This window comes from Diplotaxodon limnothrissa, linkage group LG14, assembly GCF_057381915.1.
Source record: "Diplotaxodon limnothrissa isolate DT_005_m linkage group LG14, D_limnothrissa_male_GT1.1, whole genome shotgun sequence".
In the NCBI taxonomy this organism is placed as follows: Eukaryota; Metazoa; Chordata; class Actinopteri; order Cichliformes; family Cichlidae; genus Diplotaxodon; species Diplotaxodon limnothrissa.
In genome coordinates this window covers 4,111,844-4,137,756 of record NC_140609.1, presented here as the reverse complement: position 1 = coordinate 4,137,756, position 25,913 = coordinate 4,111,844, and the positions used below count along the sequence as shown (strand labels likewise).

The 25,913-nt window shown below is 38.6% G+C and overlaps 1 protein-coding gene across 1 annotated transcript in view; it reads left to right on the top strand.

Annotated features, from left to right (window-relative positions):
• sez6b (seizure related 6 homolog b) overlaps nucleotides 1–20,049 on the top strand; it is a 241,983-nt gene extending 221,934 nt beyond the window's left edge. The window contains exons 10-17 of the mRNA XM_085369986.1: nucleotides 9,702–9,898; nucleotides 11,676–11,870; nucleotides 12,658–12,849; nucleotides 14,798–14,992; nucleotides 16,546–16,581; nucleotides 17,377–17,485; nucleotides 18,134–18,233; nucleotides 19,984–20,049. Coding sequence (XP_085226112.1) covers nucleotides 9,702–9,898; nucleotides 11,676–11,870; nucleotides 12,658–12,849; nucleotides 14,798–14,992; nucleotides 16,546–16,581; nucleotides 17,377–17,485; nucleotides 18,134–18,233; nucleotides 19,984–20,013 — 1,054 coding nt within the window. The 3' untranslated portion in view covers nucleotides 20,014–20,049. The remainder of the gene's footprint in view (nucleotides 1–9,701; nucleotides 9,899–11,675; nucleotides 11,871–12,657; nucleotides 12,850–14,797; nucleotides 14,993–16,545; nucleotides 16,582–17,376; nucleotides 17,486–18,133; nucleotides 18,234–19,983) is intronic.
• Nucleotides 20,050–25,913: the final 5,864 nt, after the last annotated feature.

The window sequence follows — 25,913 nt, the reverse complement described above, 5'->3', positions numbered from 1 at the left end:
GTCAGCACATACTGTGGTCCAGATTTCCAGAGAATGGCCATGGGATTTAACCAAATCCATGGAACTAACATCTAATCTAGCACAACTCCTCCCCCATCTGAACACATGCCAATAGGTGCCTGAGCATTTATATCAGGTTTATCAATAGCAGTTGTTCTCCCTAAGCTTATCTCTGGTGTACAGAGATAAATGAGGCCTTTAACATGGTCCCTGGGTATTGGTTCCTCACATTGCGCACCTGTGCATATGTGTACATATACATATCACCAGCTCCATCTTTCTGATGGAGGGGGAGATATTATCAATAAATGAGTTTCATGGATGGCTTTCAAATGAAAGAGGAGGAAGTACAAGTGTCATTAAAGAGAACTGAAGGAAGTAAAATGAATAATATCACACAGACTCTTGTCCTCTCTTTCTGTAGGGGAACTTAAAACTGTTGAAACTTTATCTCATCAGTGTTTGATGCCGAGTGATGACTTATCTTTATATGATTATCAGCCTGTGTTTGATAATGATGTCCTACATTAAAGCTTCTTGTACAATTAGGCTACACTATAAGGTTGTCTCCTTGTCCATCCTTGCTCCCAGTTGTCCACTAGCCCAGTACTCTACAGTGTCAAAGAGCAACACTTCAATTAGAATTTAATTTAGCAGCAGGGAGGCACCTGTGTGTGTGTGTGTGTGTGCGTGTGTGTGTGCGTGTGTGTGTGTGTGTGTGTGTGTGTGTGTGTGTGTGTGTGTGTGTGTGTGTGTGTGCTCTTCCCACCAATACAATCAATGTGTTGGTTTGGTTTGGTTGGAGAAAAAAAACTTGAACCAGAGTTCAAGTTGATGTCTCAGGATGTTACAGCAGAACTGTATTAAACAGTTTGACTTGAGGGGACAAATTCAAAATGACTACCATGTGAATGAGCACATATGGTTGCAAGCACACGCTTGTAACCAAATGTGACACCATGGAGTCTTCTATTCAAGACAGCTTTGTGATATCTGTGTCATAGCCAGAGACCGTACGGTTACATTGTAACCTTGGTTCTGTGAGTGAGGCACTATCTCTCCACCCCGTACAAATGGAATATGTAACGGAGTGGAGAGAAGGTCTCGATATGATAGAGAATCAGCTCTCATCAACAGTAATGATCCTTGATATGTTGGGTCAGTCTGACTCTCTGTAAGAATTTTAGTTCACTTTTATTTAAGGCAAATATTGCACTGAGCTGACAAAATGCAGGAAAAGGCAAAAATCCTCACTTTTCACACAGACAGACACGTTTCGTATGCACGGGACGAGGGCAGAGATCCCAGGAGGAGCCTTCCCCTGTAAGGTATAGTGTGGTTAACTCATATACGTGCACACCATACACACACACACACAAAGAGCTAAGGTAGAGAGCAAGAGATTAAAAAAATGGCAGGAGGGCATTGGAGGACTGGAATACCATTACATTTTTTCTAACCACTCTACAGACTCTAAATCAAACATCCGTAACTAGCAAACATTAGTTTTCACTTAAAATACTGGCTGGTTGGATACAAAGTTGCTAAAAATAATTTCAAACCACTGTTCTCTGCAGCTTTTACTTATCTGTTTGTATACACATGGATAAGACACAAGCTATGAGAATAAAATATTTTTAAAAGAATGGTTTTAGTTTAATAACAGAAAATTACACTTCTGTCTTTCTTCATAATTTCAAAGTGTTCTCCAAAGTGAGAGTCTTTAGGGTATAGTCACCCTGTGCAATTTATACTGTTCAATGCATTAGACCCCAAAGATCAGTTCATTTGCTAGTGTTAGTGTTACCGTGTTAGTGTTTGCTAGAGACTCATTCAACTGATCTACTGAAAAAGTGGGGCTGAAAACAGCTCAGTTGTATTGGAGCACAATGCACATGTAGAATGGCCACTAGCTACACCCAAGAACAAAGCTGGAGCACTTCTTGAGTGACAGCTCCCCCAATCGTCACCCAGTTAAGAGAGCACCAGGCCCAGTTCATTGGAGCCACTGGTGTGCTAATAAAAGATATTGTATACAGTCTCTGATGAAAGATCTTAATAATATTATTGTTTACAACATGATACTATGAAAAAAAGAGGCTTCATCAGAAATACAGAAGGACAGCTGGGTGTAGAATAGAATAGGATATCTTTTCTTGTTTTTACATGTGACTTTTAATGAAATGTGTTGTCTCTCTTGAATGAACGAAAGCTGCATTGCAGACGTGCTTAATAATTTTTTTTAATGAACAGTGGTGTGCAAAAGTGTTTGCCCCCTTCCTGATTTCTTATTGTTTTGTATTTTTGTTACAGTTCAATGTTTAAGATCATCAAACAAATTTAAATAATGAACAAAGATGTTGGATGTTGTTTTATTCCATGTTTTTGCCATTTGTGGATCATGGCTGGTTGTTCGCTGGGGTGCTTAAGAAATGGCTGTATAACCTGTTCCAGACTGAGAGATCTCAATTACTTTTTTTCTCATTTGTTCCTGAATTTCCTTGGATAGCAGCATGATGTTTGTCTTTTGACGATCTTTTGGTCTACTCCACTTTGTCAGGCAGGTCCTACTAAAGTGTTTTCTTGATTCAGAACAGGTGTGTGAATAGCTCTGGAAAACATTGACCCAACCATTTATTGGGTTTAGCGAGCAATCACTTTTTCACAAAGGGCCATGTGGGTTTTTTCCCCCCCAATAATAAACACCTTCAATAAACAAACTGCATTTTCCGTTTACGTGTGTTATCTTTGTCTAATATCTAAACTTCTTTGATCCTCTAAAATATTAAAGTGTGACAATAATACAAAGAAAATAGGAAATCAGGAAGGAGGCAAACACTTTTTCACACCCTTTATGTATTAAAAAAAAGTCATCTTAAGAAATAAAAAATACCATAAGAATTTAAAATGATTAAAAACAACATATGATGGAATAAAAATAGACTTAAATAGCTTAACTCCTGAAGATTAATTCAATCAATTTAGTGTAATTTTTCCCCTGAAAACGTAAATGTGGTGCACAATACATTTAAAGCAAAACTTTGCAATAAAAGTAAAGAAAAATACCAGATGTAGGAAATATGATTCAAGTTAAGACATATATGTAAATATATATCTATAATATTTTTTTACTGATAACAATTTAAAGCTGGACACCCTCCCCACTTCTTCGATTTTCAGTGGCAGGAGCTCCCCCTATTGACACACCTGGCGTGTGTAATGAGCTCTTCTGTTTTTCTGATGTTTAGTGTCAGGTTGTTGAAATCGCACCACTCAACCAGTTTATGCACTTCCCTCTGTAGGCGGTCTCATTACCATGTGAGATGAGCTCCACAAGTGTTGTGTTATCTGCAAATTTAATAATATTTTTGAGGTAAGCAGGAGTCAGCGGTGTTCTGTCAGGACAAGCGTCAAAGTGAAAAATAGGCATAAAAAAACGTAGCAAAGTAAAGTGATGTCTCTCCTTTTATCTAAGACAGTGCTGTGATGAAGCTCCTCACCTGCCAACTGGTAAAAGTAGTGTTTTAGGCCTGCCACTTCTTTTGTCCTACACACTGTCTTCAGTTCTTTTTAAGGGCACATCAGTCTGAGTTTGTGTGAATACGAAAAGTTTGGGAGTCACGTTTGTGTTGCAAAGATACAATTTTCTGTCTGTCAAACTGTTATCTTCAGCATTTTTGTTGATTCAGCTAAAAAGCAAAAGGCTTAACTAATTCCATGAGTTCATTCAGCATAAAAAAGGCACCTATGTATGAGGAGTCAGTGTTAGGTGGCTTAACAATCTAAATTAAATATCAAAATCCTCTGACAATGGTGAGGAGCAAGAACTGGACTGTCCTGAGTGAAAACCTAGCCAATGAGTTATCATATTTCCCAATGTTGGTTTCCAAACCACCTGCCTGCCCATCTGGCAGGGTGATGACAATACTGCATCAGCCTTTTATGCCTGAGGAATAAAAACACACAGGAGTATAAACAGAGGGAGCATAAAAGACATTTTGACAATGAATACAGGGAAGACTGGAATATAAACAAACAGTGGACTTATTAGAGATAAGATAGATGGACACAGACATGGGAAGAAATAATCAAAGACAAACACAGAACTGAAACATCATGGAAACAAAGTCATGGAATAAACAAGAGAACAGATGCAGAGATGAATACTAACACATCCAATGTCAGACCGCAGAACACAGAAACGAGACAGAGGGAGAAACATGTAGGAAAATGCTGAGGGAACTAAAAACCATCATTAGTAACAGTGACGTCTTGAACCAAAACTAAGGATTGCAAACCTGAAATTCAACTATAATAACCAGAAAGTTAATCGTAAAGTGAACTGAAAACTCAATATCAGCAGAGATAAAACTGTCTGAGAGTCATAAGAATAAAGGAACCAAACATTCAACAAATACCAAATCAAAACTAGAACACTAGCATAATGGTAAAGTTTATATAAATCTTTAAACTTAAATGTACCAAGATTTCAAATCCCCAAATGATACAAAACCCAAGGACGTCCTGATAAGTCTGGTCAGAGGTTATAAAGTATTAAAGTTGAGAATAAATCTTAGCCACAGACACACAGGTAACACATGTCTGCCACTCCCTCTGTGTGTTGATGGTGCAGAGGAAGGTTCGTCCATGACAGTTACTCCTCCTGTTACTGTGTGTTTTCAGCTGCTTCTGTGCATCTGACTGCAGATAACTGAAAAAGTAATGTAAAACAGGTGAAAACACAATTGTAACTGTAATGTAATTATTAAAATCAGTACAGCAATGTGTTAGATTAATCCGCTACTGAAAAATGTAATGCGATCGCAGTAACATGGGTGTAACATGTTACACCAAACACTGGTCTTCAGTCGTCTAGCAACCACTGCCTAAGAAACTGTGCGTTTGTTTTAATATTCATTGTGAGATAAGCAATGGACAAACAGCATAGTAACATATAGAATAAAACCATCTGTATTTCATTTTTCTGAACCTACCAACTACTATTGCAGTTTTCATGTTAAACTGTGTGACAATGGCCACTTGGCAGTTTACTAGTGACTGCCTAATGGGAAACCTGCTTACACAAACTGGATGTCAAGAGGAATGGATTATGTTTTTCTGAGTCTGTGTGAATGTACAGTCATAATCACAACAATTGCTAGAATTATCATTTAGAATATAAATGGATTAGAAAGACCTGCTGAGACCACTTGAGGATTATTCCCTGTTAAATCCTGAAGGATGTGACTGATTTGTGCCACTAAAAAACTTCAGTCATTGCTGTCACTCTTGTTTCTCAGTTAGAATCCTAAAGCTTGAAACCTGGTAAATACTGGATCTTGATCAAGCCTTGCTAAGTTTAGTGGGTTACAGTTAGCGTTATTGCAATGTAATTTGTTCAGTGAGAAGTCCTAACAAGTATATAATAACAAGAGCTAAGACTGTGTGTGACCATTTTTCTTTTCTCAGCTTCTCTACAGCTGAGAGAAGACAAATGGGTCTGCCTGTGGAAGAATAAACACTCCACAATCATATTATCATCTGTTCACAAGCTCAGTCACATTCCCACCATTTCCTTGAAAGAGAAAGAAAATTGTATCTTTTTCTAGGCATTGCCATGTGTCGATTCTTTCCACGCCTCTTGAACATTTGATTTTCCAGCATTCCCATAGTGATTAATAGCTCAATCTCAGGCTGGCTAATGAGTTTTATCAGGAGCCACTGGTGATTAATTAGCGACAGCAAAGAGCATGTCACGGCTTTATTCTGGCTAAGCCATTTCTTCCATGCTCTAAATCTTCCTTCTACAAAGAGATAGCTCAACCCCAGGTGACATTTTCAAATAGCCCTGAGGTTTAAAAGAGCTCCAGCTCTGGTCAAATCAGTGCAAATGAAAGGCACTGTGCCTTTCAAGCGAGGGACTGTAGTTATTCACCACAATATTAACTCAATCTTCTCCTAGAGGGAAATCTCTGCATTATTGACCATTAACATTTTGACACTCAACCTGAGGCAGCTGAAAAACAACGTCTTGTGTGTCTCGTGAAACTTCTGTAAAGGTTCAAGACGTCATTAATTTTATTTTTGTTCTGACTGTTGGCTATAACATACTAGTTCACACTACTGTTTTTAAAGATTAGAGACTTGGGGGGGTTATGTGGGAGGAGTATGAGTGCCCAAAAACATACGATCTCTTTATTCATTATGGAATGAATTTTTCATCCTGTGTAACAGTTATAGACTGAAGATCTAATGGGAACTAATAATGTAAGAGCTGCCAATGTCAGCAGTGTTATCTTAGCTTGGGCTTGGAGACTTCACTATGTGGATGAAGTATCATATATGCTGTAGGCAAAAACTTAGTTACTATCTGAATTGATTTTAGTTCAACCACTGTATTTGGCCAATAACCAATAACTTAATGGAAAACGAAGAAACTAAAACTAAATAAAGGCTCTAACAGGGTCACTCTCATATTGCGCCCAGCTGTAACAATAGATTTTATGTAAAAAAACAAGGAAAGATTGTCTACTTTTACTCTTTGCCTTCTAAGCAACACATGCTTCTTTATTGAATTGAATTGAATTGAATTGCATTGATATACCTTTATTAGTCCCACAAGGGGAAATTTCATGTTAAGGCTGCCGACCTATTGCACGCAATGGCGGCGCCATCTTACCCTCCGACCATACATACATTACACAAAACATCACATGGGGAAGACAGGTCAGAGAGGTATAACAATGGAAAATGCACCACATGAGAATAGAATAGAATTCAACGTTATTGTCATTGCACATGCACAGGTACAGGGCAACGAAATGCAGTTTGCATCCATCCAGAAGTGCTTTAGTGATATAGATATATTACAATATATATTAGCAATAATATAGATATGTGAGTATATTACAGAAATGGGTCTATTATGGTATGTTATAATGTACACGGTATGAAGTATGTTGTTATTCTATAACTATAAGTATGTACAGGCTGTAGTGAGTACAGGCTATGTACAGGCTATGAACAGGATATAAATATGAAAAACTATACAGAATATGAAATAAATAACTTTACAGAATCTGAGATATACAGCTATACAGAAATGGGAACTATGCAAGTTGTAAACAGTTGTAGGATTAAAAATTATCAAATGTGCAGAGTGATTATTTACACAGAGCTATACAGTAGTGCAGTTAAGATAAGTGAGGGTGTAGATAGTTTCTACAGAGGCTATATAAAGTGCTAGTGGTTGTGAGTGGTGGTTCAGTCCATGTTATTATTGTGTGTTTGAGGGTACAGTTGTCCATTGTGGGTGTGTGTATGTTCAGTCCGTGTGTTAACGTGGGTCAGATGTCAGGAGGCAGAGTTCAGGAGTCTGACAGCTGTGGGGAAGAAGCTGTTCCGGTACCTGGTGGTCTTAGTCCGGAGGCTCCTGTAGCGCCTCCCAGAGGGCAGGAGGGTGAAGAGTCCATGTGATGGGTGACTGGGGTCTTTGATGATTTTCCCAGCCCTTTTCAGACACCGCTTCCTGTAGATGTCTTTTATGGCAGGAAGTGGTGCTCCGGCGATGCGCTGGGCAGTTTTCACGACCCTCTGCAACGCCTTCCGGTCCGAGGCAGAGCAGTTCCCGTACCAGACTGTTATACAGTTGGTCAGGATGCTCTCGATGGTGCAACGATAGAAGTTCACCAGGATGTCTGAGGACAGGTGAAAAGATAAGGAGAAAAAAATAACTCCCCCCAGACTGAGCTCCAACAGGGAGATCAGTTTGAGAACAGAAAAAACACCTCTGCACAAAGCACATGAAAAAACTCTTAATACACCAAAGAAACACATGACAAGCAACAGGGGTGGGTAAAGGGTGAGAGACAGCCGGATTAGACAGTACATCCGGGCCTGCAGCCTGTGCGCTGGTCTCCTTGATCCCCGTCAGCATCGGAAGGGAATAAGTGTCGAAGGCGTTTGGAAAGGGAGGGGGGATGAGTGTGTGCATATCAGTGTATATGTATGTGTCCAGAGTTCAGCTGAGACAGTGTCCTTCGCCCTGCTAGGCTAAGTAAACAGTCTTCCAGCCAACCCAGGTGGCCTTGCATGGAATGGGAGGGAACAGACGAAACACAGTCGTTATCAGGGTGTTGTTGTTCAGCTCCAGCCTTGAGACCGCAGCTGGCGCCAAAGGGGTATCCGCATGAAGTGATGGTGCTTTTTACTTTAGTGCAAACAGCTCATATGAATTTCAAAGCAGTTCTACAGTCCAACACTGGTCTCTCAATCTCCCGTTGGAGAGCCGCGAGCTTTGCCATACTTGCGTTCTGTGATGTTATTTCTTGTGCTCAAGGAGCCGATTTCTGAGAACCCACGGCAGTGTGCCTCCCCGAGATGTCATCCAATTTGCGCCCAGAGATCTTATTCCGAGCTAGCCCTTCCGAGATGTATCCAGTCTGCAGTCAGAGATCTTATTCTGAGTATTCACAGCAGCCGGAGCCTCTCCAAGATCTTATCCGTGCTGACTCAATGAGCCCATTTTGAGAAACTCACGCCTCTCCCATCGTTCCAATCCCAGCGGGCAGCCTTGTGGGGATTTAAACAGCCAGTTCCGCTTTCTTAATTCTTCGATGAGTCAGGGCCAAGCTTTATTACTGACTTGCTGCAATGAAAAGGAAGAATCCACTAGTTTTGGTTTGTAAAGCACAAGGGGACAAGGAGACATGATGGTGGAATGAGGAACAACAGGAAAGTATTCAAAGGAAGAATGGTGAACATGTAAGGAGTAGAGATAGTGAAGGTAGATAAATTTAAATGCAGAGTGTTGTGCACAGTTCAAAGCAATGTACAGTGCACAAGCGAGGTGAGGAAGCAAGGGCACTGTACCCACTCTAGGGTGAGGTGGGTGGAGATGAGTGTCAAAAGGATAGGAGCAAGAATGAAAGGAAGTATAGTCTGGAGACAGGAGGCCAAGTTGGAGGTGGCAGGGTCAAAGATGCTAAGATTTTCATTAGGAGTGACGAGGATGGACAGAATTAGAAATGGGTTGAGTGTTTTGAAAAACTAAAATAGAGAGGCAAGGCTGAAATGGTCTGAACATGTGCAAAGGAGGTATAGTGGATATATTGGACAAGGGATATTGAAGATGGAGTTTCCAGGATGGAGGACCTCAGTGGAGGTTCGTGGATACAGTGAAAGAGGGTTGGTATGACAGAGGAGGATGCTAGGGATAGGATGAGATGGAGGAAGATGATCTGTGGTGACCCAAAAGAAGCAGCCGAAAAAAGAAGTCGCAGCTTTACTTTCAGTCTACTGTGAACTTTAAGTGCGCATTTTCTGTTCATCAACCACGACTTTACTTTAGACTAATGTCACATTAAAATCTTGATGTTGTTCTCTGCAGTGAGAAACCAGACCTATGCTGCCCCTGATGAATAATGCAATACTCTACATTAGTAATATGTAACCTTTGTGTGGCTCACATTTGTCTTCACTCTCTTTGAGTAATTGCTGTCATTTTAAAAATGTATGAGCACATTATGAGGCCTACCATTAACATTAAGCTCTGTCGGAAATCTATCGTGGAGAAGGTGCAATTTAAAGGTGAGGCCAAAGAGAGGAGGAATGAAGTACCTTCAAAAAAATAAATAAAAAAGAATAAAATACTAAATATCACTAACAGAGATAAAACTTTATTCTTTGTATTTTTGTTTCAGGTTAAATATCGGGAAGAATGACCTGTTGACCTTTTATGATGGGGATGACCTTACAGCCAAACTGCTGGGTCAGTATGGAGGATCAAAGTCCCGCTTTAAGCTCTACACCTCCACTGCAGATGTCACCATCCAGTTTCAGTCTGACCCTGCCACTAATGTCTATGGCTATGGAAATGGTTTTGTGGTCCACTTCTTTGGTAAGTCTTAGGCACAATTGTGCCTCAGCTCATATTCATTCTGCCATATTCCACATGTGAATTTTAAACCAGATACATTGTACACTGGTTTTGAAGGTTTTTCTTTAAACTCAAACGATGACATTGTCTGAAAGCTAAACCTTAAGTGAAACCTGTAGTGGTTTTGCAGTGTTTCAGGTTTTTAGTCACATTTTGACACTGGGATCACTACACAATGCAAAACACCTCTATGTGTCTCATCTCAGGAGTGGGTAGAATGCTTGTCATTACTGCAATGATGTTGCTGCATTTTTAGTGGATCACCCACAAAACTTACGCTCCTGTCAATGCATTTTTGCAGCTGCAGCGTCATACTTATTTCCTCTAACACATATTTATTATTAAGCAAAAAGCTGGGCAAAAAGAAAAAGTTTGAATTCATTTTTGCTGATATGGCACCTAAAATGGAAGCAATGAGAGGCCATCCCTAGTTTTGGACAGAATGTGTCATTAGTGCAGCACCATGCCACAGCGACCACACTTTATCTGATAAGAGCTAATAAATTCAGAGGAAAAGGAAAGCTACGGAATACAGATTACCAGCAAAGGAAAGGGAAAGCTTGTTACAATCGGTTCATGAAACATGTTGGAGTAATGTAAACACAAGACATCAAAACAGACAGGTGTTGGAGAATTCTGCTTGTCTAGTGCCCAGATGCAATTACGTTGGCGTGTTTGGTGAAATTAGACTCCTAAGAAGAGTGCTGTTATGTAGGAATGAGCAGAGGAAAGCAATCAGGTATGGCAGTTTGCCCAGAGAACAGGTCATTTAAAATGATGGAAAATACTGTCAACAACTGAGTCTAAGCTTTGAAGACAAATTAAGATATTCAGGTTTTAGATGTTTTATGTGCTATGAGCCACATCTACAAACCACCAACCAAATGGTAGAATGACACTGCACAGAATTCGCTGGTTGCATGTTCTTTTGTGCACAATAGGAATTAGAGTCCACCTCATACATACTTTAATGTCTCTGTAAAATTTTATAATGTTGCTCAACACACAGCAGCACACAGCTGTCTAACATATGAAAACAATACCAATGTATAATACTTTTTTATGTTATAAGAATCAATGTTATTTCTTGTTGCATAGACAAGAAATGAGAATAGAAATCATCAGTAAAGTGGCTTTAAGTTTACAGTGTTTAATTGTTTTTGCAAGGTGAGAAGCATAAAGCAAATTTAAATGGACAATTAAAAAAAAAAAAAAAAGACAGATCATTTTATTTACAGTGAAATCTTCTGAGGAGCATGTGTGTACCAGGTGATTCCAGTCCTATCAGAAACTTTTCCACAATAGGTTTAGATAACTTTAATTTCCAAAGAACTAACACATTTACTACTGCAGGAACATAGTACTAAATGGAGTTGTTATAGGAATGCCACCCACCACCACTAGGTTTTTTCAAGCACAAAAATCACTACTGACCCAGAGTTACAAGATTCATCCATACATCTTGAGCAGGGCCAAAAAATTGCCTACTAATGTATTAGCTAAACACTCTCAGTTTCTCTCCAAGTTATGCAAAAATATCACATTACATGGACATTTTGGATTTAAAACAGTATCTTCAAACATTATTTTAGCCATAATTAGGCCATAAAAAGGTAGAGAGACTGATTAACTGACATTAGTAAAAGATAGAAAGAACTTTAAAGTCTTGTAAAGCACCTTTCAGTCGAACCTTACATCCATCAGATTTTTGTCTTCTTCTTTTTGCTGTCTCCTGCAGAAGTAGCTCGTAATGACACTTGCCCTGAGCTCCCTGAGATCTCTAATGGCTGGAAGAGTACATCTCACCCTGAGTTGGTTCAGGGCACCGTAGTGACTTACCAGTGTTACCCTGGTTATCAGGTGGTAGGCTCCGAACTACTCATGTGCCAGTGGGACCTCACCTGGAGCGGCGATCTCCCGAGCTGTGAAAGAGGTGAGAAATTGGTATAGGTCAAAATTCAATAGTCCAGATGAGCTACAGCTAAAAAAATTGTATTTAGTGATAAACAATTAACTGTCTCACTGTTAATCTGTGTTTTTGTCTAATTAATCCGTTAATCATATAGAATATAAAACAGAGGAAAGCAGTGACTCCTTGCGTTAAAGCACCTGTGAGTGAAAAATACATTTATGGTTTGAGCAGCACCTATGAAAAACTTGCCAAATCTTCTCTGCCAGTTCCAAACATTTTAGATTATCACCCCAGGTTAGGACCACCTGTGAGCATGGACCCTGCTACAGTGGTCACTTGATGTCTGCTTCAAGCATGCCATGTTTGAATGATCTTGATAGGGCTTGTGTCACAGTGCAACTTCAAGCTGGTGTTCCACAAAACCAATCTGCAGAATTATTTGGAGTGAGCCCTTCTCTTATCTCCAGATTGAAGGCAAAGTTGTAACTACAATATCAGAGACAGGCTGTAAAGTAGAGAAGACGTGATGGTGTGGGACGACATCTCCCTGACTGGTAAAACAATCACTAAAGGCAACCTCAATGAGGAGAGCTATTAAGATGAGATTCTGCAACCAGTGGTAATCCCATATCTCAACTCCACACTCGCCCCCACAGAGCAGAGTTTATCAGGGACAAGCTCCAGAATTTGTAGTAGAGATTATGGAATGGCTTCTCTGTAGTCCTAACCTCAGCCCCAATGAGCACTTCTGGGATGCTGGTCAGTAGTTGGTCAGTAATGACCAATCTTTGTTTCTTTGTCCTCCCAGTGGTGTCTTGTACTGACCCTGGAAAGGTGGAGCATAGCAGACGGGTGCTGTCAGGTACTCATTTCACCGTAGGTTCAACTATTCAGTATATCTGCAACAAGGGCTTCACTCTGTCTGGAAACAGCCTGCTAACCTGCTTCAGTCGGGGATCATCAGGCCCCAGGTGGAGCCAGAAGCTACCTAGATGCCTGCGTACGTACACACTTTTCCTTCCCTTTTAATAATTACTGTAGATGACTGAAATTAGTAGACAGACTTCATGAGGAGATTTTTCTGGTGTGTGAAGGTATTTGTAAGCTTTATATGTAAGCTCTGTCTTATGGGTCTGCATGTAGCCATTGTACTTGTGCCACTTTTAATGAGAGCCTATAGTTTTATAAATAAACTGTGAATTAAAAAAAAAACTGTAAAAGCCTAAAATGAAAAGTAAAGAGGGCATCAGTCTTCACAAGACATGAGCTAACGGCTGTGCCTTTGGTCCTACTTTTAATTTCGGAAATTTTAGGAAACACAAAAAAACCAGGCACTCTAAGAGCAATGATCTATTGGGATAATATAGTATTGCAAGGCCTGTTGGATATGACAGAAAACAGTTCTGATGGACAGATGTGATTGCAGACATTCCCCAACTCTCTTTGTAGTAATCAGCATTGATCAATGATCATCACAATTTGTATTTTAATAACAAATGAGGTTGTTGTTGTTGTTGTGGTTGTGACAACTGTTAGACATTTGGAGTTAGTTTTAGTAATTATGCAACACTGCTTATAAGGTTGTGGAGAACTGCTGTCACCTGTCAGCTGAGACTGAAGAAGTCATTCTGATGAGTGAAGAAACACCCTCACTGAAAAATGCTGCATCCAGATGAACAGAATCAACTTTCTGGGATTTTCTTACCTTTCTTATTAAGAAACACACAAGTCCATTGGAAGACCACTCAGTGTATGTAGCATTCATTGACAGAAGTCAGCTCTCTAACTGTGAGGCCCAAGGTACAGATGAGAGAAACAGTGCAAATGCAAATGTTCTGCATCATACCAGTGAACTCTGGACTGCTCATCTGCAACATTATGTCCATCTTTCATATACAATCCCCTTAAATAACAGGACAAAACCCCAACATTGCCCCCTGCGAGCAAGCCCTTGATGTCACTGGAAAAGAAAAACGTTCTTTTACCAGAAAGAAACGTCAGCCATAGCCAGGATCAGCGAGGGCAGCCATCTACCGTGACCAGTTGGTGGTGAAATGAAAGAAAAAGAGAGCAGTGGGAGACAGGACAAATGTACTCTATGGGAGAAAGAGTCAGAATTGCATAGTTACTAGTGAGTAAATGTAATAGTAGTGTATAAATATGTATTAATACAAAAAAAGAAATGCACAGCATAGGAAGCCCCCAGCAGCCTCAGCCTATGGCAACATAACTACGATGGTCCAAGGTCACCTGATCCAACCCTAAATATAAGCTTTATCTACACGGAAAGTATTAAGCCTGCTTATTAGTTTCAAACTGGTATGAAGGCCTTCTTTAAAATTGTCTGAACTAGTATCATCTACTACTTTAAGTCTTTTACTATTCAGATTATAATATCCTAGTCATAGAAATAGAGACATTCACTGCACTTTTACAGATTTCTAACTAACTTCATCAATGCTAAATTTAATGACCCAATTTTGTTTAAAACCAGAACCCAAGCAGGACACCTGACCAGACCAAACAAGCTTCAGTGTGTATTAAATCTCCAATTAGACCTGGGGAATACAAAGAACACAGGATATGATTCATCTCGTTTTCATCATTTTCAAATCGTTAATTAAGACCTTGTGTCCTGTGAATGGTGGTACTGTCATCCTGGAGGACACAACTCCCATCAGGACAGAAATTTTGTCATTTCTTAGTTATTAGTGAATATCGTAAGAGTGACAGTGATGCTGTTACAATAATAGATGCTGTCTTTCTTTGCAGATTCTGAATAACCAACATAATTTAATTGAAATCTTGACAATATAATTTTCCACCTGTCCCGCTGATTAAATAATGGCATTCTGTTAGAAATACTAATTAACAACAACTCTGTGACCTGCCATGGAGTTAATTAATTACACAGTTGTGACCATAATTTTTTATTACTTTGCCTTCAGCTGAGACCTTCGAGCCTTGCAATCATCCAGGAACCCCCACTTATGGGATGCCCAGCTCTAATAAGCTCCACTTCCAGGCTGGAGAGACCCTGCATTATTCCTGCCAGAATGGCCATCAGCTGCTGGGTGAACCTCTTCTCTACTGTGTTCCTGGACACCCGTCCCAGTGGAGTGGGCTGCCACCTGTCTGCAAAGGTAGAAAACTGCAGCACGACTTGTTTCTACATTGTCAATTCATTTTTTAAGATCATGGGAAGGAAAACAGCTCAGAAAAACTGGTTGTGGCCAAGCCAGAAGCAAAAAGGTTATATTTGGAAATGTAAATTCCATATTAAATCAAATTCAAAACATACAAAAGTCAAAGAAAAAATGCAAAAAAAGGTATTAATGAACCTTGAATAGCAACGTGATCTGGAAAGATGACATTAACGTGACCATGATGAAACCTTACAGACTGAAAGACAGATCATCTTAAGAAAAAAAAAGTATGTTTTGGAAAAGCAGAAACTCACATCAATCACAGTGAAAGGCCATAGATGAAAAAGAACTGTCTTTTTTCAAATTGATTTTTTTTGTCCTGACAATTTGGAGAAGGTTGTTCCAGTCTGGAGGCTAAAATAACAAAAGGGCAGCCTTTACCTTGAGCCTGCTGTTTGATCAAGGCAACTCAGGGATACAGGGTGCAGTAAGGACATGTTAAACAAACAACCACGAGGCAGGAGAGACCTATCAGGACTCCAGTGAGAGTATGCATCTGTAATTTGCTTTTACTAGAGGAGTCTCAGAGGTTGCACAGTGAAGCTGCTGTATATGCACAAAATAATGAACTTATTTGTTTTCTGATTGCAAACGGTACAGTATATCTGAGCAGAAAAAGGGTCTCAACAACCCTTTGTTGCATTTTGTACCAAAATTATAATAATTCCAATACAAATTACATTTCAGTAAACAAAATACATCTCCTTACAATTATAGTTCCTGCTCTGTGCTTCCAGGTTTATTTTGGTAATGATTTTTCCCATTCTCGTACATTGTCTCATTGTCTTGAATAGTTTCGGCTGTCCTCCCAGGTGTAGCCTCTCTGCCCTTGTGTTTGCATCTCATCTGGTCCTTTGCAATATCATCCTGCGAGTTTTCTGCCATTTGGATTCTGTACTGTAATCTTTGCAATGTACAGTACAATAAAGTAATAAGGAGTATATCCAAATGCACTTCAGTAAGTTTTTTATTTTTACCTGATTTATAAAAAAAATATTAAAAAAAATAAATCCTGATATACTACAGGTAGCCCAAACAATCAAAAGCTCACTTCTTAAGCAATTTAACTGGAAAACTTTAAGGGAGCTGACTTATTTAGATAGATGAGATTAAATTAATTAACATACCAACCAGGAAAATTGTAAGCTGATAGATTCGATTTTAAATAGAATTAAACTCATAATAATCCACAAAACTGTGAACATTATGCATATATATGATTGCAAGTAAAAAAAAAATGTTGATAAAAAAAAGTATTCACTGTGCTTGCAAAATGTCTCCTTCAGTTAGGCTGTAGTTGCACATGTAATTTTTCATGTAATCAAGTCAAGAAGTTTTATTCTGTTAAACTTTCATCACTGTTGACAGAGTGTATCTGGTGGTATAGTCAATAAAATTAAAGTTAAATCAGCCAAACGGTACCTTATTAAGTATTTTCTTAATTTCTTTTGCTGTTTTTTATTTAACATTCATTCTTTCTGTATTCTCAGCCCACCCAACAGAGTATGATAAGCACAGAGTAGCTGGTAAGTTTACCTACAGAGATAAAAGTCTTTGTATAAACTTTCTGATTCTACCTGCACACAACGAGTTACCATCAGGGATGAACAGTTTAAAGGATCATTTGTGCTAGAAATATTTCCAATATATATGCAATATATAATCATAATTTGTATAAAAAAATAAAGGCAACTGGAGGGGAATTCAACTATATGTGTAAAGGTGTGTAATAGCAGTCAAACATATTAACAGACCTATTATTTCAACGCTTTTGCATTTTTTGTAATTTTTAGAGTGTATAATAAAACTAAAGACATCAAATCACAGTTTGTCATTTGAAAAACGTATATTACTGTACTTTCTGCCTTGGTAGTTACTTTGCAAACCACTGGTAATATTGGAGTCAGCTCTACAAGGTGATCACTTGGTTGGGTTCCAGTTAGCAGGCAAACCTCTGGGTCTTAATAAGTTAATTCAGTCAATGTATGAATCCATATTAAAGCAACCAAATAAAACAAAACAAGTATATTGTTATTTCAAGACATGGAGGCCCATCAATGAAGATAAATCTCAATCTCTCAAACTTCACAAAGACTAAAAGGCTCTGACCCTAGGACTCCAATAGTAAAGGAAGATGAAGCTTCTGAGGAGGAGGAGGAATTCATCAGTATTATCATCTTATATTAATGACCACATCACTGCTTTCTAGATTTTAAGTAGTAGGCCCATCTTAATATCAACTGTTCAGTGTGAATCAGGAATTCATGATGAAAATGCTGCAAATAAAGTTAAACCTTCACAATCTTTTTTTTCTCCAACAGTACCTACTGCAGACCTAAGGATGGAAGGAGCCCAAGTAGCATTGGCTGTCTTCATCTCCATCACCTTCTTCCTCATCCTCATCATTGGGCTCTACCTTTATTTTTTAAAGTATGTCCAAATTAGTTGACAAATGCTGCTGGAAAAAAAAGAATAAATTACATTATGACTAGAGAAAAGAATTTAAATATACACAGCATAATCTTTACAATTTTTGGAATAAGCACTTATTTCCAGCACAGTAATACTACAGCCTCTCTTTGTCATGCAATGAGAGAATCAGTGCAAATGCAGAGTCATGCAATGTGCATGCAAGCTTTTAGTAACATAAATTTCTGAACTCTGTCACAAATAAGGAGATTTGGGGGGCTTTGGTCTGACTGGGATGCACTGAAAGCAAATGAAAATATATTTAGCTGAAAGGACCTGCCAAGGAATTAGTATCATGGATTTTAGAACAATGTTGAGCAAAAGGCCAGAGTGTGGCCTCAAACTGGTGCAGAAAGCAAACACACACTTCTAATTTATACCTGAATTGGGGTTTTGTGGAAGATAATCATTAGTAATGAGAGTTTGGTAAAAAATAAAGTTTTTCAGTTAAAGCACGTAAGGTCATGTTCTTTATGCACATACATCTCTATAAGCGCTTGCTTATGAAAACAGTAGCTGTTTTAACAAACTAGTGTTGTTGGGTTTTTCTTGTTTTTTAATTCTTTTTGTCTCCTTTTAATTGATGTGTGCTTCTCTCTATGTGCTCAGGTTCCAGAGGAAGCCACTAAGACTCACTCTGTACTCCAACTTACCATATGAAAATATCACTGGAGAGTCTACACTTTATAACTCAGTTTATGAGACAATGGTGAGTCAACATTCCCCACAGCTGTCAGTCTGTTACGCTATCAAATCTAATGGCCCTCCATTCATTTAGAACCACTTTGTGGTTCACTTGCATTGTACTGTGGTATACTGATGGATGTTATTTTAATATTATCTACCCTTATTATATTAGTAAGGTAAGGCTACATAGCAGGCTGCGTATCTCTGAATAATGCAATATGGGTCATCAGCACCACAAAGTTTTCCACGATGATTTGAATCAAATCCAAGAGTGGAAGATCTACTGAAAGTTGCTACTATGACACTGTCAGAGAAAAACATCATATATTGATCACACATCCCAAGTTTTCAGTATACCATCTCCTTTAGGAGAAGCAACAGTAACATACCTGTGATTAATAAATAAGAACAAACGTTTGCTTTCAACACTTAGTTCTTCAATAACATATGGCAACTGAGGATGTTCCTTTAGTGTCTAAGTTGCTGTTTTGTTCACCTTCCATGCTTCCGATTTCTGAAGAACAATGAGGTGAGTCAGTCCTCGATCCTCCTGTGAAATACTCTTGTGATTATACTTCCTGAATACTCATTTGTGTATCAAAAGTGAATTCATTTGCCTAAATACTCTAAAATATTGGCACATTTGTTCTATCTATATAACAGTTTGGTCACAAAAGGACCAAATTTGAGGTACATGTACTAGGATTTCTTTCAAGCTTTATTACACTTCTACTTTGCTCCATTTTTAGCAGCCAGATCTCTGACTGTCTGTCAGCCGGGCTACAGCGCTGAAGTGAAACCTATTTTCTTCAATCAATGTCTTAGATTTACAGAGAGCCTTTTTTATAGGGCTACACACTCCTTTTTTCAAGAAAAACATCTACAATAAGGGTGCCTTTGTGGTGTGGAACCCATTATTGTGAATTTAAATGTTATTAAGAAATGATCAGACAAAAGAGAAACACAAATGTTCAGTTTATAAGCCATATGACAAAAACATCATCCAGAATGTGATTAAAGTGGTGGTTGAGCTGTTGAGCCAATTGGGTCTAATAATATATTAAATGCAGTGTTGAGGCTGTCATTGTTAAGCATCTACATGGGTGTTAAAATCACTCACAATTATTTGGAGCACTAAATCAAACAAAAAGTCTGAGAAATCTGAGAGGAACTGTGAGTAAAGGTCAGGTGGATCATAGATAACAACAAATTGAACTGGTTTTTGAGTTTTACAATTCGGGTGAACCAAGCTCAGACTCTGTTACAGAGAAGAGTTGATGAGTATTATTTTGTTCCATGTAGTGCAGCGGCCTTTAAGGTGTCGCGGATAAATACAACAAAATAAAACTAGTACCGGTACTGAAAAAAAGAAGATTTATTCATAACACACGTGAAAAGACCCAGGAAAACCGAGTTAACGATAAAAACGATAACAAAATAATGCTGAAAACCCATAAAAACCCTGAAAACCACACATTTCACACCTGAGCCTCAACTCTCGCGGCCCGGCACCAAACGACTCACGGACCGGTACCGGTCCGAGGCCGGGGGTTGGGGACCGCTGATGTAGTGCATCTCTATAAAATTATCTGCATTTTTAAAGTTCCTCTGCTCATTTATTGTTTTTTTTATTAATAATTTAAAAACTATAATTGTTTCCATTGTTGTCCATCATGTTTGTGTAACATGCTGTCCTGCCATTTTAAAGTGTACACTGGTTTAGTTTTCTGACTGCTTTGAGTGCTGACCAAACTCGTGCAATGTCTTCACAGGAATCCAGAGAATACGAGGTTTCTATCTGAAGACTCCAATGTATGTGTGTGTTTAATGGACAGATAAGACGCCTGCTGGCCTTTTCAACATCCCCCACACTTATTCCTTTGGTAACTCGCTTGACACCTCCACCCTGGTTTCTCTACACTGAATATGAACTTTTCTTTATTTACCTGGCAGAGGCCACCACAGCACCCCTGGAAAAGCTGAGCCACCAGAATATTTTTCTAGTTCTTCAACAGTTACCGTCCAGCAGCAGTTTGTACAGTTTTTAACGCTGTGCTCACATCCTGAGAACTTTCGGTGCAAAGTAACATCTCAGAAAGCAGAGGGATCAATGCAAAGCAATGCCATTAAGTGCATATAACCACAGGTGTTAGGCTGTGTTTTGTACATTATACACATTGTCGTCTAGCACCATTAAAGGAACAATGCTTACGGATTGTTGGGATGCGGTACATTGGTATATTAAGATTTTACACTTTAATGTTAGAAAAAAGCAACAGTATAAACAATTATCTGATTATCCCCAAACTGTTGTTGCTTGAATCTGTTCTTTGACAAATAAAATGTCTTAAATAAAAGACCTTTGAAGGAATATTTGTCTCTCTAAAAGGGTGATGTTCTCATGTCTGTATGTTCAGCACAGTGATCAATGCAATATATAATTTGCTTAGATTAGCATAAAAACTGAAAGCAGGGGGAAACAGCTAGAGCTCGAAGATAAACCAAAACTCCAAAGCTCCATTTAAAAACAAACTACATCTGATAACAATGACTCAAGCTGGAAAAAAATATTAAAGCCCCTTTTATAGTTTTGTGGATTTCTTAAACTTTTCATTCTCTGAATTCTTTGAAAAACTGAAGAAAATAATTAAACGCTGTTATAGCTTATTGCTAATGTAAACTTTGTCATTGGACAGTGAGTGCAAGGCTATGAGTGAATTTTATATTACAGTGCACCAATTACACGTGCACCTCAGATGGTGGACTTTGGGCAGATTTTAAAATAGTATAAGGTGAATGATAAGTTGTCTGTTGTGTCTCCAGCTGCTTTAGCTATCAAATGCTAGCAGATTAATGAGCCAGTAAATTTGTATGTAACATGGTATTACATTCAAAACTTATTGGTTTGCAATAATGAAGCAATAATTTCCAACATAACAACCAGTATACTTTTAGTAATGTTATTTAGTAATTGATAAAGTATTTATTTTCCATCTTTAAGAAGATTCTGTGCTATTTGAACGTTCGTCAGCTGCGGCCAAGAATGGTTTTGTATCTAGCATCCAGTGGCCTTCATTGGAATTGCATTTTTTTTTTTTTTTTTGCACTTAGTATGCTATAATTGTTTTTCCTTCCATGTATTTGTTGAGTTTTAAGCTTTATACTGACACCATCATTAAACAAAAGCAACATAACAGGACAAAACAAACTAGCCAAAACCAAACAAAACAAACAACCCGGCTCAAGAATACAAATAAATAAATGGAAATTCCAGACACTTTGATTATGAGATACAATTAACAATACACATATGTAAAACAGCAGTGACTTGCTTGCATTGTACCAGGGCCCGTGAGAAAATAGCAGAAATATCCAAACTGGCATACGCCATAAATGGGTCCCATATTTTATTAAACTTTTTGTCCCAACTATGTAACTTGCATGTTAAGAAATCTAGTGACACATATACATATTCCAATACTGTCCGGTGCCACTGAGTCTTAGATGGGGCCGTGGACACATTTCCTAGCACAGAATGTTAACAGTGCGTAGAGCTGCTTTCCAAACTTCCCCCTGATTTTGTCGTTTGCCACTCCAAGTAACATGCACAATGGGTTGCATTGACACACCAAAATTGTTGTGTTTTGCAGCAGGTGCATAGACAGTGCGTGGGGTTGCCCACCTCTATTTTTCATTTAGGGCACAGCGGAGAAAGGTCAGAATTGTATTTATGGCGTGGAGAAGGTGATATGTGAGCTCTGTGTAGAATTTTAATTTGGATTGCCTTTACTTTATTACAGACGCTCAGAGATTTAGCATTCTCCCAGACTTATTGGAATTGCATTTTATGAAGCCTGGTAAAATACTAGCATCATTGTTCACCAGTTGATTTATTGTTAGCCTGTGTAGAAACTCAACGGAGACAGGGTCCAGTCCAACATTAGTGCAAGGCAACAGGACCTTTTCCTAAAAGTTTTGCTTCTTTTTCATGAGAGCTCTCATGCCACTTTTGTTTTTATTCAGTCTGTGTTTTTTAATTTTTCTAAGTGCCACACTAGCTGTTTTCCCCTGATTCCAATATGCTAAGCTAAGCTAATTCCAAGCTATAGCTCAGTAGTGTTTTGGTTTTTTCATTTCACTTAGCTAACGCTACTATTTAACAGGGACGTGCAGAGGGGGGGGCTAGAGGGGCTTGAGCACCCGCCCCTTTCCTGATGAGTGCCCAAAGTGCCCTTTTGTTGAGGCAACTTTTAAATTTTTTTTATTTATTTATTTATTTTTTATGTGTGTGTGCGTGCGGAGTCCTGTCTGTGCCCCTCAACAATAATATTTAACTATTAATCATAGTTTTGCTAAATAAAAGGATCTGGCTTGCATCAGTCACATGATCACATTTAACCAATGATCGCCCTCGACGGCAGAACGCGCTGGTTACGAGCCGGGAACGAGCTCACAAAGAGCACGCGCATTTTTTGCGGTCCGGAGCTGTAGGAGAAACACAAGTTAACTCAGAGACACAGACTGATGCGACAAAACCAGTAAGTAGGTGTACAGCGCACACTGTAGTGTGTAGCACACAGGAGTATTAGCTTATTACGTACACGTTGGTAAGTTGTCTTGTGGCAATTTGACGAACTGAAACAAACGAGCGTGCTGTGTGTGCAACAGCGTGACAAACATTACCTGTCCTTTTATTAACTGCACAAGTAGTGCTGGTCACAGCTGCTGGCTACCTGTGTAAGGCTGTCATGGGTCTGTAGCTCTGTCACCGTTTTAGGGAACATATTTAGTTTTAAAGTAAGTTTCTGGGCATTTCCTGCCTTTCTGGAGGGATTATATTTCACTAAAAAACGATCTAATATGCATGTCCACATAATAATTATTATAATTATAATATATTAAAAAACACACGCTGTATTTTAAAGAACATACATTAAGAAGCAGATTATATTAGATTTATATTTTAAATAAGACAAAAGTTGGATTTTACAGCAGTAAAATGATTGTAATCTCTACAGTTTAAAAATGTAATAAGCTTTGCCCTGCACAGAGTGGATAGTGAAACAAATGGAATCATCATAAATACATTATTTCATATTTATTACTTCCCCCTCCTCATTGCTTTATTATTGTAGCTCTAGTAATGAATAATAATGTAAGGATGCCCATAGTATATACAGTATTCTGAAGAAGGTCTAAAATGTCACTGTGTGTGCATGTGTGTGTTTTATTTAGCTGGATTTAAAAAAATATTACTCATGATATAACATTGTCCAGACATGGCAGAGCCGAGTTTATGTCACAGTTTTTCGTTGCCTTATGGTTCCAAGCGCTGTCACCAATCTTTGCATTTTGTTATTATCTCATGACACTTGTTTAATCAGCTACCATCTCTCCTGTGGACTTTTTAATGTCTACAGTCTCAGATCAACACAGCCCTGCCCTTCCCATATTAGATTCTTGATGAATGTGTGTTGTTGTTATTCAGCCTGGTTCAATGTGCCCCTTTTTAACTTTGAGCACCCGCCCCTTTAAACCTCTCTGCAGGTCCCTGCTATTTAAAGAAATTATTGAACATTGATTTCTTACTAATTAATTTACATTAAAATGACATTATTATACTCTGTCAAGATCCAGCACTATAGGGATCATTGCGATTTGATTTGACTTTATGAAATGATGGTATTGACCCTACATTCATATGCATTATGCAGAATGAAAGACAGGACTGATTTATCCTTGGTTCAGTTACAAACTAAGTTAAATTCAGACTTTTGTTGTCATTCAACATACAATGTATACAATATTGTCCTATGATAACATGTACCCTTGCAAACTACTTTGATGATAACCTATTTTTTGATTAATTGTATATAAAGTATTTATTGATCTACTTCACAAACATCTTCAATAAAGGTTATTATTCAGAAAAACAGTGGGCACTTTCAAAACGTGTGGTGAGTCCGTGGTTTGTGTGCTTCATTAAAACTCTTTAATCTATAGTCATGGTTTCAAACCTTTCCTCAAATATTTTGGTTTTCTAGTATAACAAAAAAAAATTAAGACAAGCACCTCAAGCGTAGTAACTTGGGGTTTTTTTTGGAAGTGATCCAATCAGAAGCAATGTCTTTGTGCAGTAAAGTGACATTTGAAGGCATTTGTGTGGTTATGGGGTGGGGGGCCCATGGAAACATAACAAAATATCTCTGCTTTGGAGGTGTCATGGTCTCCGTGCCTGCCCGGTCGGCCCCACAAGGCTACATTTGCTGTTTCTGTTCTCTCCCTCTCTGCCTGGGCGGAGCTCACTGTGGGCTCCCGCCCTTGGCCCACACACACACCTGACAACAATCACCTGTCATCACCGGGAGCACTATTTGAGGCTGGAACACAGATCCTCTCGTCGCTGGATGATTGTACTACTGTACACTACACTACTACACTAACGTCAGTGTTCTCACAGCTCCTGTGGACTTGTGCTTCATAATTCGTGATTTGTGATTAGTTGGTGACTTTCCTTCTCTTCTGCCTCAGATCTTTGTAAACCGTGTGGAGCAATTGTCTTAACAAACTTTTACACTTTATGTTTTAGTCAACTGAATCAACTTTAGATTCAGTCTACTATAATCTTGTGCTATGTCGTCGACTAAAACTGAATTACATTTTAAACAAAATAAACTAAACCAAAATCTGCTGACAAAATGAATACACACAGAGTCCTATTCCTTCCTGTATTCTAGCCTTAAACTTGCTTAATTATAAGATATTCATCTGGATATACCAAATACACTATAGTGCTAACAGCAGAGGTGTGGACTCGAGTCACATGACTTGGACTCGAGTCAGACTCGAGTCATTAATTTTATGACTTTAGACTTGACTTGAAAAAATGTTCTAAGACTTGTGACTTGACTTGGACTTTTACACCAATGACCTGGGACTTGAATTGGACTTGAACCGGTTTACTTGAAAAGACTTGATATTTCACCCCAAATATAAAATTTAACATGCATATTATATAGAGATTGAAAATGTGACATCATTCAGGGGTAAAACCGCAAAGGATTCTGGGAACTCGTGGCAAGAGGTACTAGCGCGCGCAGGCTTTCAATTGAAATCAGTCACACAGCGATAAAAAGAAACACAAAAATGTCAAGAAGCTGTTGTATTATTAACTGCAATAGCCGGTCGCATGACAGCCACGGGAAGCCGACGGGTAAAGAGATCGGTTGTTATCGGATTACGTCGTCGAAGAGAAATTGTTCGAGCCATGTTTCCGAAGTGACAAACAGGCGACGGATGGCCTGGATTGCAGCCATTCAAAGACCAAATATAACGTCCCAGAACACTCCAGCTCACAGGTTAGTCTGCTCCAAGCATTTCCACAAAGGCAAGTCTTCTGTTGTAGTTAATGTGTCATTTTCATAACATAATTAGTGATATAGGTTACAAGCAAGTCTGGCGCTGAACAGAAATTGTCGCGCTATGCTCCTTTGTTTATTGTGCATAAATAGTGAATTGTCCTGATACAATATTGCGTTTCGCTTCTGTTATTACCATGGTACATTGACAAAAACATATACTTTTATTCACAGGGTAAAACAGGTTTTTGTATCACTAATTGCCCAGTACGATTACAGCATACAATATTATTGTCACTGCTACATTTCTGTAATGCGTACCAGAAATTATTTCCACTAGTAAT